This window comes from Polypterus senegalus, chromosome 13, assembly GCF_016835505.1.
Source record: "Polypterus senegalus isolate Bchr_013 chromosome 13, ASM1683550v1, whole genome shotgun sequence".
Lineage (NCBI taxonomy): Eukaryota > Metazoa > Chordata > Cladistia > Polypteriformes > Polypteridae > Polypterus > Polypterus senegalus.
This window is the reverse complement of record NC_053166.1, coordinates 65,648,561-65,669,789: the sequence shown is the minus strand read 5'-3', so window position 1 is coordinate 65,669,789 and position 21,229 is coordinate 65,648,561. Positions and strand designations below refer to the sequence as shown.

The 21,229-nt window shown below is 35.6% G+C and overlaps 1 protein-coding gene across 2 annotated transcripts in view; it reads right to left on the bottom strand.

Annotated features, from left to right (window-relative positions):
* glra1 (glycine receptor, alpha 1) overlaps nucleotides 1–21,229 on the bottom strand; it is a 169,523-nt gene that overhangs the window by 30,026 nt on the left and 118,268 nt on the right. For both annotated transcript variants that reach the window (XM_039775877.1, XM_039775878.1), the window contains exons 7-8: nucleotides 19,668–19,882; nucleotides 5,206–5,352 (exon numbers count right to left, since the gene is read on the bottom strand). In XM_039775877.1, the coding sequence (XP_039631811.1) occupies nucleotides 5,206–5,352; nucleotides 19,668–19,882 (362 nt within the window). The remainder of the gene's footprint in view (nucleotides 1–5,205; nucleotides 5,353–19,667; nucleotides 19,883–21,229) is intronic.

Here is a 21,229-nt window from a genome sequence, read left to right as displayed (position 1 = left end):
CCTACTCATGTATATGCGTTGTTTTCATGTTGTTTACATGACTCAGTTTGGCCCCAGGTACTCCAGTTTTCCACCCAGTTCGATAAAGATATGGGTCTCTTGTGTGTGGGTGTGTGTATAAGTGGGCCCTGCGGTAGGCTAACATCCTGTTCAGGGTGTTGTCTCTTCCATGTGTTTGATGCTGCTAGGATTTGTTCCCTCTGTGACCTTGAATTTCATTAAGCTACCATTTGTTAAATGGTTACATTTTAATTTGCTTCGTAAATTTGACAAACACAACATCACAAAGCTCTTTACAAAGCACATATGAATAATATTCAAAACTCAACAAGATTCATTAAATGGTAGAGTTGTTTGAAAATGAATGCCTTAATATGTTTAGGGATTATTTGCTAGTACTGTGTAAAATTACAAATCAATCCCAATAGTAAATCTGCCAATAATTCAAACAAGAGGGGTGGTTATCATCAGATCATTGTACAGTATACAATAAATATTGAACAAATAAAAATCGTAAGTATCTGGATTCCTAGAAATAGGCATCCATTTCCTCAAGTAGCTTTTCTTTCCACAGCTGGGCAGTGGTGAGGCAGAGCAAATCTGTGGTCTGAAACCGAGTATCCTTCTATAATAAATCATGGAGATTAGGTATCATCTGCCATCTGGCAATATGAATGAATCTTTCTTCTGTGGCTGATTATATGAATTTTTTAATGCACCAAATACATTAGAAATTAATGTTATAATAGGAGACTAGTACTAATTAAACTATAAGATTATGTATGTGGTCAATACATCTACTGTATACCATGTAAAATTGATATGTACAGCATTAATATATGTTGCCTCTTTTTATTACTGTAAAGTTAAGAGCATGAGTACACTGTTATCATGATATAAATACAGCATTTGCATGTAAAGGAGTGCTTGCATTCTAAGCAGTCATTCTTCTTCATCTTGTTGTGATATCTGCATTTTTTGGATGAATAATACAGAAGTAAAACAGTGATAATTAAACAAACATACACTGCAGCTTTTGTTGTAGCGGGACTATAGACATGAATGGCCAAACTCAAGGTTCTATTTGATTGTACCAAGATAAGCACATACCGTGGAATTTCAGGCTACAAAGACATATATTTAAATGTACTATACTCTTGAAAAGCTCTGAAATTACGGCCTGTCTTCACCTAAAATTAGATGGGCCCACCAATACAACAGTTCAGTAAAAATGAAAATATAAATAATTACAGAATAAATTATTCAGTAGAGGACATAAATACATGTCCCATTGTAAACCAACTAAAATACACTGGATATATATGATACTTAATCAATTTTGACAGTGCACAAATACAAAATAATCATGAAACTGAAGCTTGAGCAGTGATCAAAATATTCCATGAAAATGCTCAGTGGTGGCTTTTTGACCTGCTTTTGCACCACTAGTTTGCCTTTGTATTTAGGAGTGATACGCTATGGACAGAAATCTGCACTTTGGCTTTAATTAACCCATTGATTTGGTAGGTGCAATGATTTTACTGGCACAGGAAACGCAGGGTAGAAACTCACTCTGGCCAAAACACAGTTACAGAATATGTAAAGGATGACATTGATAATATTAAAAAAAACATTAGTTTCCAAAGGAAAAAAAAAAAAAAAGAGTCTGCTTTGAGTGGTGCTGCACGTAAGGGATCCATAACAGCGATGTGTCTGTACTTTTACAAACAGTGCATCTCAGGATCTATGGATCCGAACGTGGGGTGTTTGGTATAGAGGCGAGTTGATTGCCTATAATGAGCGAAAGCGTGATCAGCTTAGCCGTTTATCATCGGCACTCAGGAGGTCATATTAAGGGCATTGCAAACACACAAATATAAAGGGGAGCCAGAGGAGAGTAATAGGGGAATCAGAGAGAAGGTTTGCAGAGTTAAGTGTGGAGATCAGGTGCATAAGCTGGAGTGGAGGACAGATGGCATGGCAGTCAAGAGTAGGCCTTATGTGTAGCAAATGGATGGCGCTCATGGGGTTTGGTCACACCTATTGGGTGTCCAAAGAGCAGGAGCGACTGAAGGACCTTGGAGATTGTCCTGCAGATGCCTGAGAGAGGCAGTGGGATGCTGGAGCAAAGACTGGATTGCCCCAGTGGTGACTGCTTGAGGTAGCTGGAGCACAAACCGTTTATATGTTGGCATTTCAGTTCCCTGCAAGGCATACCTAATGGGTGAACTGGGACTGAGCGAAGATATAAAGAAATTAAAAGAGAATTATTGAAAGTAGAAACAGTATTGAATACTGCTTGGTTTGTGAATAAAACCACTGCACACTTTTGCACCAACTCTTGCCCTGCTTTGTGTCCTCATTACCCAGTCCATCTTGGTTTATGACTATTAATGTCCCGGGTTCAAGGAAGACATGCCAGCTGCGGGCAACTCAGGCATCACACTCTGCCTTTTTATATAGCTCCCTCAGTGTTACCAGATCAGTCCAGTCTGTCATTAATATGAACTCCTATACATTTGTAGGAGTTCATCAAACCAACATGTTCTCTGTGAGTAGTATCCAATTGTAGGCGCTCTTCAATGCAGCAAAAGTCATTAACCAGTTCTTTGGTTGTGCTGGAGACAATTCTCTTTGAACCAAACAACAAAGTGCTCCACCTAACTCTTATACTGTGTCTCATTGTCAATATACCTCATTAGTGCAGAATCAGCAGAGAACTTCTGCAAGTGACATAAATGCCCCTTGATAGCATCTACCTGACCACTGAACCAGAGACCTCTGCTGAGGAGCAGAAGACCATTTTCTTATAATCACTTCAGACAACTTACTCTAATTTTGTTTACAGTGGTATATTTCTACAAACCTACAGGAGTCAAGCACCCAGCCCCTGTAAGTTGCATTTTTAAAATTTACACAGGCTGCACTTGGCCATGCAGTCCTATTTACTAAAGTAATTTAAACAACACACAAGTAACATAATACTGAAATCGGGCACTGTTACAGATTTAAACACTGCTCCAAAATATACTGGGCAGTCACTCATTACACATGCACATGCTTTGCTTGGGTGCAGGGGAAAAACACAGAAAAATTTCAAAAAAATTTTGGAAAAATAAATAAATAAAAAGTCTGCATGGCACTCTTTCTCCTGCCAAAGTGCTTTTAATGCAAACCTTCTCTTTACACAGATGCACAAGAATATTTATTGACTTTGAAATGTCTTCCTTTATCTCTTCTGCTAAATAATGAAAAAAGATTTGAAGAAAAGTTTGTTATTTGTGTAAGATATAAGATAACAGAGTAACTTTGAATTATGGGAATAGTAAAGAATACTTAAATTCCCCTGACAACACAAGTTTGAATAGCTCTCATGAATATTCACCATCTTACTTCATTTTATCATATTCCTGTAAGCTATATGGGGAACACCCAAACATAGATTCAGGGGATAAAGCTGCACTACATGAATAGAGAATGACAACTGACTTATACTGTTTAAAGAAAATTATTATTTACGTTTATGTGTAAATAAAAATCCTTTATTACATGGGATTTCCCAGGCTGGCACCCCAACTCTTTCTCACACTCACACTTGATTGTTTTGCAATATGTACATTGCCTTAATAACCTGAATGCAACATTTATATCAGGCATCATAACAGTCTAAGCTGAGATAATGTTTCCTCATTATTAAAAATGGGAATTATCATCTATTTTTGCCCACTGCCCAAGGAAGGTCCTTTGTGTGCTCATTTTTGTTTAAAATTAATTATTTTTGCTGTGTTTACATTTTAGACAGCTGATTTACTCCTAAGCCATCCCAAACTTGATCACTATGCTGGTACATATAACAGAAAAGTTGTGTCACATTACTACTCACTGTAATAAAGAAACAGTCTACAAAAGGAAGAAATAGACTGAGTTATACAGGAAGCAAACTGTCATGTACAAACAAGTAGTAGATAAAAGGACACTATAGCCAAGCTGGCATAAGACTTGTTGGCCATAGTACATAAACAGAAAACTCCAAGGAATATTTATGTACCATGCAGCATTAGCCAACCTCTGTGCTTGGCTTTGCTATACAGCAGGTGCTACAGCCACATTTGCTGTATTAACTGGACACTTTCAGAACAATTTGGAAACGTAACAAAATTAAGTTGTACAAAAAAGATAGAATGTTTTGCATTTTTTGTACTACACAATTTGAAGAAACAAATGAGGCCATCTGTTGTCCATGGCTAAAGTCTACTACTGAAATGGCTCTCTCCACTCTGTAATGACTATAATGTTACTTTCTTTTATCTCATATTTTCTAATAGAAATTGAGCATCTGATTAAGTTCTGTATATTAGGGTAAATCAGAATTAAATACAAAAATGACATAGCCAACATCGTTGTCAGAGTTAAAACAATAATTTCAAAAAGTCTTCAGGAACCATTTCAAGCTAATTTAATTCCTTTTCTGTTCCTTTATACATCTATTAAATACCAAAGGGATTAGGTAAGAAATATGCCCATCATCCTAATTTCATCTCCAAATATTTGGACTTATTATGAGATATCATGTATTACACAAAAGTAAAAGATAATGAAACACTGTAAGACTATGAACTCATTAAACATTCTTTCTTGCATAAGTGGGGTGAAGCTTAGGTTAGTGCTAATCCATCCAGTGTCCTAAACCTCTTAGTCAAATAACAAGGTCAACAGCAGTCAAATTATGGAATATTTTATGTTCTGTAAGCTTGTATTTAGAATGTACCGGTAACTGTTTAAAATGGACACACAAACATTAAGTGTCCACAAATTAAGGCAAAAAGAAAAAAAAATAAAATGGCAATTCTAAAAAAATTTTAGAAATAAAATTTTCAAGAAAGGGTGCTGATGGGATTATTTTTTTTCATAATTCTAGCCCTTTACATGCATAAAGTACGGTTGTGCATGGTCAGTAATGTAAATGTAATATCGCTGTTACTAGTTTGGAGGTAATTTGTCCACAAAACTGAAATGTGGTTTGGAAGTCTAAATCATTTAGAGCGAAATTATTTTATCCCCCCAAGTTACAAGGATCAAAAGTTATCTATTTCCACTCAACTTTCACACTAGTCATACCAGATGATAAACTCTCCCAAAATATGCTTCCTAAACAATTTATAACAGTGTGCCTGGGAAAAAAAAAAAGTTGCGTGTCTTGCTTACCTTGTGGTGTCGCCTCCTCTTGCGAAAGCGAAGGAGCTCCTTATGTTGCCGTGCAATGAAATTTACTGCAGCATATTCCAGCAGGGCAGAAAACACAAAGAGCAAACACACTGCCATCCAAATATCAATGGCTTTTACATAGGACACCTGCAATAACAGAAGAATAACCTTTAGGCATTTTTATACATAAAACCTCAGTTGTTACACGGTTAACTTGTCAAGAAATTTAGAAGAAATTGCTCATTGACACTTTTAAGGAATGCTGATCCGTTTCTTGGGTCCATATAAAATTCACACATGACAGTTCTATGATTATCATATTACAGGGTGTGGCAAAGGCGCTATATAGGCGTCGACCTAACACAGGCTGACAATGGAGGCACATGTAAAATAAACAAAAAAATAACTTTATTTTTCTTCAACCATGGGGCACGTCTTCCCCGTGTCTCACAGGCCCAACACAGTCCCAAAACAACACACAAAGTAAATCACCCCAAACCATACTATTCTTCTTCTTCTTCTTCTTCCTCCTCCTCCTTTTCCTCTTCCTCTTCCTCCTCCTCTGCATCTTCACCCTACTCCTCCCAACTCTGGTGCCTAAAGTAGTGGCTGCAGGCTCCTCTTATAGCACCCCCAGGAGTGCTTCAGGTGGTAATTAACCTAAATTAGGCCCCACTTCTGGGTGTGGCTGCATTAACACCCACATGGGCTCAGGAAGCCTTGCAGCTCCCCCGGCAGTGGCCACGGAACCCAACAGGGATGAGCTCCGAAGTCCTATGCCTGTGGCCCCCATGGGGGCTGCCACCAAGTGTTCCGGGGGACGTAGGGTGTAGCCCATGGGTGTTCCCCCGGATCCAGTGTCAAAGGGGCGTCCCAGCCGCCCGCCATAAGGGACAGCATTAGAAGAGATGTTTTTCAGGAGCTGTATAAAATATTTTTGCTCATAAACACCCACTTTCAGTGTGTTAGTAACTTGAGGCCTTTGTCGTATTGTATTACACATATTCAGGACCTTTATAATTTGGTCATGTGATATAGTATTGTTTAGTAAGGTTGTATAACCTTGCTATACAAGCAAACTTTAGATTTTATACTTACTCATTAAAACTCTCAGGATAGAAACAGACATCATTGCCTGAGTCTTACTGTATAAGAATTTTGTACTCCTATTAACATCATCATGTCTTGCATAATCCTGTCACAAGTCTTTGTGTGCTTCAGTCACTCATATTATTAAGTCATACTCAGGAAAGTAGATTCCTAGGAATCACACTAGATCTTGGCCTGATTCAAGCTTCCTGGGATTTTAACTCACGCATTTGTTCAAAAATTATGTCTACCCAGTAATTAATCTTAAAAATATGACATTTTCCTTTAACTGGCACCCTAAGTTGAACATGATACTTTTTAAATTGACTCCTTATATTATCCTTTGCTTAAGGAGACTCTTTTGTTGCTAGTCTTTTGTGGTCAGCTGCTCATTTAACTGCTTTGCAAACTGAAATCATAAGAAGCCATCACAATGCAGAATGGTTACAGCCGTAAATATGCTTATTTATCACTATTTATTGTTTATGCTCTTTTCCCTTTGTTTTACTCAAATATAAAAATATTACAATGCCATGTCGACAGCATCCCGCGGCCCTAATATTAAATTAAGCAGGCTCAGCAAATAACTGGATGGATAAACTGAACAATGTTTACTAAACGTTTTAGCAAAATTTTAACTGCTAGGGCACCAGTACATTATCTGCTAGGAAAATAGAGTGTGCACCCTTAGTGTGATATGTAAACACAGCTTTCTTGATTAACAAAGCTTCAAAACCATAAAACAATTTATCATGCCACATTTAATTCACAAGTGATCATCTTGCAACATCATTGCAAGTCAGTAATATGGCCTAAAAGCTGCTCTCGTCTGCTATATGAGAAACAGCCACTTAATTTAATGGATGCAAAAGAGTACTTCTCTCTTATTGCTTCAATTTTTGCTTTAGCTGCAGTGTGTCTTGCATGTTCAGCACAGCTTTTTAAGGGCTTCATCTTTTCCAAGGTTAAATATGCAAACTTTAATTCATTGATTAAAAAAAAGAAGAAAAAACAGTTCAGCGACTCCTACTAGGGCAAAAGGATTAGAAAATTACTTGATATAAAACTGCTTAACATATTATTTGAAATAATACTGCAGGCAAAATGGCTTGTACACAAGTAATGATGAGGCTTCTAATAATACATGGAGTATCTTCACTGATAATCATACTGTAGTAAGAGTGAACCTTCAGAATGAATTACCTTCAATGTCATTTTTTACATTTTAATACACAGATTTAATCAAATAAAAAACTGCTTTAAAATGTTTACAATACACAATTATTCTCCATTATCTGGAGTAGTGGGCTAGATTTTCTGTATATCCCTATTCATGTTGGGCATTGTTTTTGTAAATTTATTCGATTTCTGAGATGGAAAAGGGGTGATGGGGTCCTTGTGTAATGAACTTTTAGCCAACTGAGAGTGCCATGCTATTGCATCATAACTGCACCCCTGGTTCCCTACACTGTTAAAGCCACTTAGTGCTCAGTTGTGAAACAATATTTCAAAAGGACATTGAATTCAATATGGGCACGAGGTCAAGGAATAAACATCACCCTTACATATCCAGCTATGCACATACTTTAGGGAACCAAGCTATACATTATTATGTAGTGTTCCCATGTTCATAATTAATATTCTATATTTTTGTTTTCTGGATACAGGTTAAACAATAATCTGACCTACTGATTTACAGGAACAAAATAATTTTTATTTTCTCTACTTAAAAAACCATTGGCAGGTAACTCTTTCATATATGTATTCTACATGCACTTATTTTTAAATTAATAGAAGAAGGAATCAATCCTGACATCTATGAAACACTAAGAGTAATGGCGTTAAAAAAGGGTACCCTTTTATGATATAAATAAATTGTAAAACTTAGTAGTGCTTGAGGTTACCTCAAGTCATTTATATTCCATTTACTGTATAGGCTAAAGCTAACCGTAACCTCAGCAAACACAGATAATCACCCAGCATCAAAATGTATCATGCCTACCTTTTAAACAATTCCCATGAATTACCACACCAATACATTGAAAATCACAGTAGTTCTAAAACAATATTTTTAATTGCTTATATTTTGAAATGTACTGAACAATGAATACGAGTAACACTTCAGAATAGGAGCTTTAAGATCTTGCTGTAATGCATCTACTTAATAGTAAATAATACAAACAAGGCATTCATTAAGTTCCTGTTACACTAGCAGTAACCAACTAACAGACACACTCTGGCAGCTCTGAAGTTACCAAAATATCAATGCAGAGCGTGCCAGGTGGGCATTTTATCTGCAAGTAACAAAATATCCAATTCAATCTTCTCACTTTCTGCCATGAAGAGCAATAGCAAAAAATGGCACTGCTTCACCATAACTCATCTGAGTATATAAAATGGCTAAAGGAAACCTCTCCTAACCAGAGATACTTCTTCTGTTTTGTTTGTTAGTGGTTAACATAATAAAAAAACATCTTTTTGAAAATTATATTAGTGATGTTTTGCTAGGCTATTAGGTAAATGCAAAATTAGCATTTTATAGGAGGAAACATACAAATTATTAAAAATGCAAGATACAGATATGATAACATTTTCTTTATTGACAGAGGCTCTTTTGTCTTTGTGAGGCCACATGTCCAAATGGGAAAAAATTCACTTTTTGAAAATGTACTTTAACAAACTAATCTTGCAAAAATACTACAGAGCTGGTGACCCAAAGTTAATTTTCTGCAAGTGAGTAACTGGGGGAAAAAATTCTATCGTCTTTGGTTTATTATATGGTATGAATACTAATAATAGACAAATTTGTAAACACTATTATTCACAGTTTAGTAAATGAAGTAATTCATAGCTTCATTTTGCTTTAGATAGATATATCCTCTTTGGGGTCCTGCTGTGAGAATATATGTTTTATACTGCACCGCATGCGGCACTGTGACTGTTAAACCATATAATCATTATTTTGACAGCTCAAGTGCACATATACCATGGTTCAGTTGCTCATTTTCATGAATCAGAAAAATGTCATCCAGCAAAAATGGGGAATGATGAATATGTAATTCCATAGTATGCAAAAATGAACAGCATTCAGTGTTTAAGAGCAGTGTGTCACTTATTCACAGAATATGACAGGATGACTAATTATTGTTTTTAGCAAGTATCAGTAATAAAAGCAGTTAAGAAGAAATCTCTGTACATCATTTAAATGTTATTATCATCATTTTGATCTTCTTTGTTAATTTGTTTTGATCGTTAAAAGCTGCTTTTTACTACAGCAATTAATATGGTGTATGGAACACACAGTAACACATAGTGAATAAGGTGCTTAACAACTGCACAAATGCTGTTTCGCTTCTTCTGTTCAAAATAATAATAATAAACACTTTAATTACACAACTACAATTATCTCATCTCATTAAGAAATAATGCCTGCATACAGATATTTAAAATAAAAAATACAAAAACAGAAAATGAAAAGTAGAAAGATAAAGCATCATCACCATTTTCACTTTGCTTACTCTGGTTAGGGTAATGGTTACAAAACACAGAGCCAAGTTGACCAGGCCACACTATCTTCAACTATTTTTCCAAAACCTCTTGAGGATGTCCCAGACACTCTCAGGAAAAATATAATCCTTCCAATGCATCCTAGATGTGTCCTTGGGTCTTCTGCTAGTGGGCCATGCCTGATGCTATTTGCAATATATTGTGCCAATGACTGAAATTCTGTACTGTGAAATTGTAACTGACAAGTATGTCCAATTCTAATCAATTGACACTTAGTAAATACTATATTAATATACTTATAGATATTCTTGTTATATGTGTATTTATATGTTGTCAACATACTTAAGAATATCTATCTATCTAAACAATGAAATATATAAAATCCTGTAAATAATTTGAAACTTGAGACAATATTTTAAATGTTAAACTGCAAGTAAAATTATTATTTTTTTAGACTGTTGTTTTAATTTCTGTTTCTGGACAGAAATGGAATTTATTAGAATTGAATGTTTAAACAGCCAATTATTTTTTCTACATGCTAATTTAGTTTGAAATTTTTGTTTCTTATTGCATTTTTGAAATAACCATGATAAAATGAAACTCAATGCATTTCATTTTTAAGAGATGCCTTAAATGATAGAAAGCACACAGCATGTGCAAACCCTGTTTTAGAATTTGTATGTTTGCAATGCTGTGCTGTACTAAAGTTCAAAATACCAAAGTATTAGTCCCATAACACTCACTGCCAAGTCCTGAATTACATTCTCTTGAAATGTTTTATTTTTGTATGACCACAGTTGAATAAACTGTTACTTACTTACAATCTTTTGACATATTAGAACATACACTGTCTGCATTGTGCTGATACACTTGAGGATTTTTACATCCAGATGGATCAATGTACTCCCCACTTATGAAAAAACATCATGAGTGTAGCTGCATTTTCACAATATCTAATGCATTGCAGCTTAAATGACTCACCTTTTTTGTTCTGTCTATTTTGCCTCAAATTGAACAAGAGGAGTTTTTTTTATTACGTCTTCAGGCTTACTATAATTTAAAGAAAGCCTCTGAAAAATTGTGCATTTTGTGTGATTAATTTGCATATCACCATATGTCCAAAAACTGGCATGAACCCGATTAGAGGTGCACTGAAGCAGCTAATTTCCACCTTTTAGGGTTATCAGTCATTTATGTTGGAATTCATTTTACACGGATGAGATGACACAACCCAAGAGAAGTGGAGTTTTGTGAGGGTGCTGTATCAAGAATATACTGATATAAATGCTCCCAATGAAACACCATATTGTCATGAGAAAAATAATATTAGAGGATATTAGAAGCTTCAATAATTTTTAATTTAATTCTGTATTTTTAATAAAACTAATCTTATACTCTGAGAACGTCTATGCTGAATCCAAATGTAACCAGTACTCCAAGTACAATTATAGTATGGGTTTACAGGAAACTCTGTAAGCTTTTTACAGTATTTTTGTACTAATACACAAGGATACTTTTTCATTTAAATATTTCACACACTGAAGTACACCTTTACCCAAATATATGTAATAATCCACAGAATGTATGTGTACTTTCCTGCTTGTGGAAAAAAACACATTGTTTGTGAAATTCAGTACTCCATTAAAATCTTGTCTGTCTTCCACAGTGTTTCCATTTGAAACAATTTTTAAAGAAACATGCAAACAAAAATTAATATATATATGCATTGTACATCTGAATGTTCATAATAACTACACAGTAAGTAAATTAAGTGTACAGAGGGTACTATTGTATTCAAAGGGAGAAAGAAGGACTAAACAAAAGAAACAAACAAAACATCACAGTAATGGAGCACAAAACATTAACTGTACATCCTCTGGGTCTGACTATTCATATGTCTACTGGCTGGGGTAGTTGGCCTACTTGCTTACCTCTATGTAGCACAAAGCATTCACAGTCTCACTTCCTTTCTGTAGACCTTTGAGCTTCAATCCCCATTCCAGGACCATGTCTAATGTTGGAGGTAGCCTTACTTTGCACTGGAACCAAGTTACAGCTCCTATATGAGTGCCTAGTGTACATATATATGCGGTGGTCTGGCGCTCTGCCCAGGGTTTGTTTCTTGCCTTGTGCCCTGTGTTGACTGGGATTGCTCCAGCAGACCCCCGTGACCCTGTAGTTAGGATATAGCGGGTTGGATTATAGATGGATGGATATACACACTCATTAATTATCTATACTAATAAAAGGCAAAGCCCTCACTCACTGACTCACTCACTCACTCACTCACTCACTGACTCATCACTAATTCTCCAACTTCCCGTGTGGGTGGAAGGCTGAAATTTGGCAGGTTGATTCCTTACAGCTTCCTTACAAAAGTTGGACAGGTTTTATATCGAAATTCTACGCGTAATGGTCATAACTGGAAGCAGTTTTTCTCCATTTACTGTAATGGAGATGAGCTTCAACGCCGTGGGGGCGGAGTTTCGTGTGACATCATCACGCCTCCCACGTAATCACGCAGTACATAGAAAACCAGGAAGACCTCAAAAAAGCGCTCAAGAAAACATGCATTATATAATTGAGAAGGCAGCGAAACAATAAGAAGCGAGTTCTGCTACTTCGGAAACAAAGCACGATGTAAACCTACACTTTAAATTAAGTTCATAGACAGGCTGCCGCTGGCGTTTGTAATTTAGTGCCTGCCCATATAAGGCCATCCGTCAGCGGCAATCCAATAGCAAACTGCCACGGGTAAATATTCACGGGTGAAGGACTGTGCTTATGGAGAGGAAGATGAGATGGTCAGGGTGGTGTTTGACACAAACTCAGCGAAACTGCCAGAGAAAGTTTTAAGTGCCAGGACTAAGGTAACATTAAATAAAGCTATGGACATAGCACGAGATGGCACCAGCACAGCTGGGAACCTTCGATGCAAGTACACCGAGTGGCTCACGTGAACTGATGCAGTGCACAGATAAAAAGCAACAGTTCCAAAGAGCTGAACAAAAACCGAATTACCCAATTGAAAAGGCAGCAAAAATATGAAGCGCCTGATAAGCATATTCATAAATGCAGCTACTGTGGAAACAAAGCACACGGTGGAAAAGTCAATGTCCCGCTAAAGGAAGACAGCGTAAAAAAAAAAAAAAACCCGTGCATGCAGTTTGTCACATCACAGATAAAAAGGAAGACGAGCTGTTTATTGATGCAGTAAGGAACTAATCGATGAATGAAACCTCTTATCTTTACAACGATTGACAAACACGGAATGTAACTTGAACACATCGTACAAATACGAGCCTGATTGAAAGAAATAATGATAATCAAATCCTTGATGACAGCAACATTCAATAACACTCACAAAACAATTACTGTATATTGACAATCATGTTACGTTATTTTTAAAATGTTCCCTTTTCTTTTTCATAACTTCTACTTCTCCACTGCGATACACGGGTATATATATATATATAAATGTATATCTATAGCCCGATCTACAATACATACTTTAGCATAGACAAGCGGTGGCGCAATTGTAGAGTCTTCCTCTAACGCCGACATTCGAGGTTCGATTCGAGAGGGGATGTACTGACTATGCGCGCTACCGATTCATTTTACCTTCCCATCTCCTTGGTTTGGGACGTATGAAAAATATTAGGTTAACGAGAATCATGTTACGTTATTTTTAAAATTTTCCCTTTCTTAGCACAAGCACAGTTGAGAAGCTTCGATGCATGTACTCCATAACGCGTTAAAAAATAACACATTTAATCACACTTTCAATTCCAAGCAAACGGGAACTTTTGTCAATGCATGATTTCCTGGTACATCCATTACACTGATGCACACATCACAGCTACAAAAATGTTAGAGTCGGAATAAAGCGCGTTCCTACGACTGATCATTTCGACTACCCGAGCGAAGCCTTGATAAAAGCATGGTTTTGTGCACACTGAAAAGCAAGCAAAATTAGATGCATTACAGAAAGCGGACTTTGTGGCTCTTACTGGGGATCATTGGACTTCCGTGACCGTTAGTAATTCTAAATACATCTAATTACAAAATGTTCAATGATCACACTGTTTTAGCCTAATGTACAAAATAATTTTGGCTAATGTTACTCAGAGTTTAAAGAGTAAGCTGGTCAAATTACCTTTTATGTTTCTGACTTATTTTTTTAAGAAGAAAAACTGCACTTTATGGTGAAATTTTGGTTATTATTATTTAAAGACAATACTATTCTGAAAATGTACTTAAAGTACTTAAACTACCACTTTATTTTTAAGTCTGCCCAATTTTAACCAGGGATGATATTTTTGTTTCTGTTTTGAATTCAAATGCAGTTTAAAAGCTTTTTTTCAGAAATTAAAACAGCTTCAGTTTACAATATTCATGTCCATGTCTATTATTTGATTCTGTCGCCCACTAAAACCGTTTTAAATAAAAAAAAACATTTGCGATTTGGGGCAAATTTACGTAGATTACATACGATTAATCAAGATTAATTCTTACACAGCCTCTAATTAATTGGATTAATTTTTTAATCGAGTCCCACCCTAATATATATATGTAGATATATATATGTAGATTTGTATATATATGTGTATATACAGTATATATGTAGATATGTATATGTTGTATATACAGTATGTATATATGTGTGTGTGTATATATACAGTATGTTTATATGTATATATATGTTTATATATGTGTCTGTGTGTATATATATATATATATATATATATATATATATATATACCAGCAACACTCATGACAATTACAAAACAATTACATTGTCAATCATGTTACGTTATTATTAAAATGTTTCCTTTTCTTTTTACTTCTCCGCTGCCAATCGCAGCTATATATATATATATATATATATATATATATATATATATATATATATAAATAGATAGATATGACAACAACACTCATATCAATGACAAAACAATTACATTAACAATCATCTTACGTTATTTTTAAAATGTTTGCTTTTCTTTTTCATAACTTCTTTAACACACTACTTCTCTCAAGCCTGGTATTCTGCTAGTATATATATATATATATATATATATATATATATATATATATACATATATATATATATACATATACATATACATACATACACAGTATCTTCTATGCCTGTGTTACTTTCTCAGGCAGCATTTGTCTGTTTTCTGCCAAATATATTTAAATATTATTTTTGTTAATATTTTGTTTTATTTGGTTTCCCATAAGGATCAGAGCCATCATTTAAGATTAATTATGGCCATCTGCAGCTCATTATGATAAGCTTTTTTGGTTTACTTTATTTAAAGTGCCTGTGTGGATTAGCGCAGGTCAGTGGCAATCCCTGTTCTTGCTCTTCCATATTCTGCTTGCCTTTGGTCCTGGGTATCTTTTTTAACTTGTACTTGCTAAGTCTGGGTATCTTTTGGAAAAAAACTAAACTTTAGATTAATGTTTCGGGGTTTGCTCTTTTCAATTTGGTTTAACACTAGAATTACCAAAGCCTATGAAAAAACTTGTAGATCCGGCCCACCTTAAATCCGTTTGCACCTCTCCGTCAGTGTCTTTTGTCCTGTAAATGCGCAGATAAAGACAAGCAGCAAGCAGCCTGCTATTCCATCCCCCCACCACCGCAGAACGTGTACAAAATTCTCCCAGCTCATGCCTTGATTGTAGTCATAAAATGAGTTATTCCAAATATCATATACTGTATACCTATGTCTTTTATCCACCCAGATCAGAGAATGTTCAGTTCCATTGCCTCAAAACACTACTCACATCTACAGTTATTCCCAGTTTCAGATAAAAAGTAACCAGCGTCAGCTCCCTGAGTGGGTGAGTATGCATTGTGATCGTGACTGAGAGAATAAAAGTGAAAAAAAAAAAAAAAAAAAAAACAGGTAACTTTTACAAGTCCTATAAATGTACATCTATTGTATCGTCCTTGAACCTTTTGTGAAAGTGTTTATTTGTTCTTTGGACTTCAGGCTTCGCACATTATATAGTTTATGCCTACATTTTGTCATTTATTGCTAAACTGCGAAAAACTTTTCTGTTTTAACAATGTGTTTACACATATTATTATAGAAACGGAACACACATGAAATGCATGTGTTCCAAATAATGATCTATTATTTCCACACTGTGTTCTGCAGTGGTGGGGGGATGGAATAGCAGGCTGCTTGCTGCTTGTCTTTATCGGCACATTTACAGGACAAATGATGCTGATGGAGAGGTGCGAACAGATTCAAGGTGGGCCAGATTTACAGGTTTTCTCATAGGCTCTGGTAATTCTAGTGTTAAATATTGAATCTTGTATCTGGTTAAATTAATTTGTACTTTTGAAGGGTTTGCAATACTTTAAAGTTTAAGATAATATGTGGCATTTAGTTCATATTGTTTGATATATGCATGACGTAAAGAAGTTTTCCAAAACATTTAGCACCAATATGGCTTCTGGTGCAGATGAAATTTCAGGGCATGTAGCATCCAATTAGTTGACATCTTTGACAATATCTTTACTATTTCACTGAAAGAATATTTGGTCCCTGCATGCTTCAGAAAGGCAAAAACAATCTAATTGCATAAGAAAAGAAAAGTTTACTAAATGAATGACTTCAAGACAAGAGGCACTCAGTCCAGTTGTGAAGAAGTGCTTTGAGAAACGGGTAATGAGACACACTAACTGTAATAATTCAGATAGTCTGGCCCACTTCCACTTTCCTTATGGTCACAACCAAAAGATGCCATATCATTTCCCCTTTATATCATCCTGGCACATGTGGATAACAGAAAATTGCTATGATATACTTCCTGACATGTATAAGGAAAGGTCGGATTTCTCTATCTGTTCTCAATAACTTCTACAGGTGAACAGTGGATTCTGTCCTCACTCTCTGCTAACACCCTGGTGTGATACATGCTTGGCTCTTTGTCATCAAGCACTGCAGAATGTGGTGAAGAAGGAACACAATATTATTAGTACCCAGCTATCTGCTTTTCAGGACATATACATTACTAGCAAAATACCCGCGCTTCGCAGCGGAGAAGTAGTGTGTTAAAGAAGTAATGAAAAATAAAAGGAAACATTTTAAAAATAATGTAACATGATTGTCCATGTAATTGTTTTGTCACTGTTATGAGTGTTGCTGTAATATATATATATATATATATATATATATATATATATATATATATATATATATATATATATATATATATATATATATATATATATATATATATATATATATATATATATATATATATACATATAAATACTGTATATATACACACCCACACACATAAACATATATACACACAAACATATATATATACACACACAACACACACATCCACATATATGTGTATATATATATATATTTATATATATATATATACACCCCGTTTGGGATGTGAGCAGCTGTTGCTGCGGGTGCCAGAATCCATCGAGGAAGAAAAATTAAGATTTTAATAATAATGTTTTTCATTTAACTATCCATTCTTAAATAATTAAATGGGCAGGCTATTTCATATCAGTGCAATATGCTGCTTGTTAAAATAGATGACTTCCGCTCTTACGTGCACTTAGTGCTGCGTGGGTATTATGAACTATCGTATCTGTTCAAGTTCTATTTAAATTTTAAATATAAGTAATTTTTATTTAGTCGACAGAAATATCTTTGGTAGGAATGTAAGTTAAATTTAGTCATCATTGCATAAGTTTTCTTCGCCATAGAAATTTAAAGACTAAATTCAACTTACATTCCTACCAAAGATATTTCTGTCGACTAAATAGAACCTACTTATATCCAAATAGAACCTGAAAAGATATATTTTTTCGAATCTTTCGCCTAGGATTACACTGAGTATGGCTTTACCAAAACAATCATTGATGGCGAATAAAGTATCCATTATTCATAAAGCTTCAATGGCTCATAATTTAATTACATTCAAGGCATTCGTAATCTGAATCACAATCTGACTGTATGGGTGGTTACCTACCAGGTAATGCTTGTGGTTGGTCAGCAAGTCGGCTAACGACACGGCGTGAGGTTCGTTTATTTCACAGTATGTAGATCGGGGTGTATATATATCAAAATACCCACGCTTCGCAGCGGAGAAGTAGTGTGTTAAATAAGTTATGAAAAAGAAAAGGGAACATTTTAAAAATAACGTAACATGATTGTAGAATGTAATTGTTTTGTGACTATTATGAGTGTTGCTGTCATCAAGGATTTGATCATCATTATTTCTTTCAATCAGGTTTGTATTTGGAGGATGTGTTGTGTTCAAGTTACATTCCGTGTCTGTCAACCGTTGTAAAGATAACAGGTTTCATGTATAGATTCCTTTCTTACTGCATCAACAAACAGCTCGTCTTCCTCTTTATTTGAGACATCACACACTGCATGCACAGGTTTTTTTTTTTACACTGTGTTCCTTTAGCTGGACATTGACTTCTTCCACCGTGTGCTTTGTTTCCGCAGTAGCTGCACTTATGAATATGCTTGTATGTGTCACACGCTTCATATTGTTTTGCTGCCTTCTCAATTGTGTAACGCTTTTTTGTTCTGCGCTCTTTGGAGCTCTTTCCACGGCTTTATTTAATGTTAGCTAAGACCCCGGCACTTAAAAGTTTCTCTCGCATTTTCGCTGAGTTTGTTGCAAACGCCACCCTGACCATCTCATCTTCCTTTCCATGAGCACAGTCCTTCGCGGCAGAGTGTTTCTATTGGATTGCCACTGACGGACGGCCTTATATGGGCAGGCACTCAATTACGTGGGAGGCGTGATGATGCGAGACGCAAGACGTAACTCCGCCTCACATGGCGACCGAGCTGCCCGCTATGGCCGTATACAGTATACGAAAGTAAGTTCCAGTTATGACCATTACGCGTCGAATTTCGAATTGAAACCTGCCCAACTTTTGTAAGTAAGCTGTAAGGAATGAGCCTGCCAAATTTCAGCCTTCTACCTACACGGGAAGTTGGAGAATTAAGTGATGAGTGAGTGACTGAGTGAGTGAGGGCTTTGCCTTTTATTAGTATAGATGACATTCACTGTGTAGAAAGGCAACCACCATTATTAAATTCCTCAGCCATCTTGCACAGTCACTTTTGTCACTCCTTCCCTCTTGGGTATGATTCAGGAACTTTCACACGTGTACCAGTAGATCCAGAAACAATTTCTATCCGCTGATAGTAAGTGTACTGAACAGTCAGTCATTATAACACATGCAGTATGTGTTCTTGTATATATACCCTATGTTACATTTTCTATATGATGTTTCTTTTTTAATGTGCTTGTGTGTTCTTCTATTGGTACTGTATTATTGTCACTATTCTGAGGAATTTCATAGATGATATATTTGTAGTTTGTAACTGCCAGTGCACACTACCCTCTCTCAAATAGGGCACTGTTTGTCAATGTCCCTGCTCTGTGCCACTTGTTCAACATCCTCCATTTGCCAGAATACTCATTACAATTGTTGAATTTTAGATATGGGAACAGGGATACCTTGAAACTCTTTTCTGTATTTGAAAATCAAGTTCATTAAATGATTGCTTCATCTGTTCTTTTTTTAAATTATAACAAATTATTTTTCGTTCCCAATGATTCCACTTCAAGCAAGTTGTGAGGGATAGCTTCTAAAAAACAAACATTCTAATTTCACAGCAGGCTCTATGTGTTCATGAGTTAATGGACTCTGTAAACATTTCTGTAACTTGCAGAACACATGTGGCTTTCACAATAAATACTTGCAATGTGTGATTGTCTCCCATATGTCATAAAAGTTTTTGTCTGCTTATACCTATAGTCAAAAGACAATATGGAATAAATCTCACCTTAGGCAGTGAAGCTCTTGAACCTGAGCTCTGTGTGGTCATTGTAAGTACAGTAGTGATCCCCAGACCAACTCGTGCTGGAGCAGCATCCATGTTGATCCAAAAGGACACCCAGGATAGGATGACAATGAGTAAACTTGGGATATACATCTGGATAAGATAGTAGCCCATCTGTCTCTCCAGATGGAAGCGAGCCTCAATGCACGTAAATTTGCCTGGGAAAGACACAAAGGGCACAGTGTAAGGAACAGATTGTTGTGCATTCTACATATTGCATTTTATGTTTGCAGACAGTATCATCAATACCTTTTCAAATTTTATATTTTAGTTCAGAAAGAAAAATACAGTTATGCAGATTCAGTTGTAGCGCTGAAATACATAAAAGTCTTAAGAATTATATAGAAGATGGTATTTTTGTTGTTTATGCAGCTAATATCAATATCACTGAATTATAAAAATACAATCTATATTTAAAGATGGGAGGCTACTACTTGTCATCTACTTATGAGACTACATTATTGTATGTCACTAAACTCTGCTGGCTCAGTACATCTTTAACTAGGAGATATTTTAATTGACAGGTCACTGGACTTAGCTACCAGATTGTGTGATAGAGCTTATGTATAATTAATTTTGCATTGTTTTACATGAAAAGCAATGCCAGATGTCTTAAGCTTAGGCTAATGTTCACCTTTTATTTACTTTTTGGTTTAATAAGATATTATTTACTAGGTTTTTAAAAATATAATACAGCGAAAACTGGACGCAAAATATCTGAACTTTAACATTTTTCAGTTAAAACTCTCTTCAGGTAGGAAGTGGTGATTGTGTTTTTTGTATATATCACCATAATTCATATCTCTAATTAGATATTTACCTAACTTGCTTCCATTTAGAGGTGAGCAATATTTGAGAAATGTCCATTTACCTTTTGCATTTGTTTTCTTGTCTTAAAATTATATGGTCTTTTTTTCTTTGTTTTGCTTATGGTTTTGTATTTTACACTGTTCTGTATTGACAATATTGATATCATTTGATTTTCTAAACCACTTAATCCAAACCAGGGTCATGGTGGTGTGGACCTGTAACCTATCCTAACTAGCATAAAGGCGAAAGGCAGGAACAAACCCTGGACAGGCCGTCAGTCCATTGCTGGGTGAACATGTACACGTCCACACACCAAACATACACTTGGGCCAATTAAGCACCGCCAAATCTCCTAACATGCATGTCTTTGGAAAGTGGCAGAAAGCTGGAGCACCCAGAGGAAACCCATGCACACATGGAGAGTATAAGCAGGAAGGGCCCAGGACACAAACCCAAGTCTCCTTAATGTAAGGTAGCAGCACATCCACTGCACCACCATGCTACATAATTAAATGCAGTATGTAACCAATATTATTCCTTCCTGGCATAATTCTGCTCACTTATTGTATCATTTATCTCTACGCATTTGTGGCAATCCCATATCCTTTGACCCAGAAACTTTAATACTTGGGAATATTTTCAATGATATAAGAACTGGAACTTAAGATCTAGTTTCTATATTCCATTTACTTCTT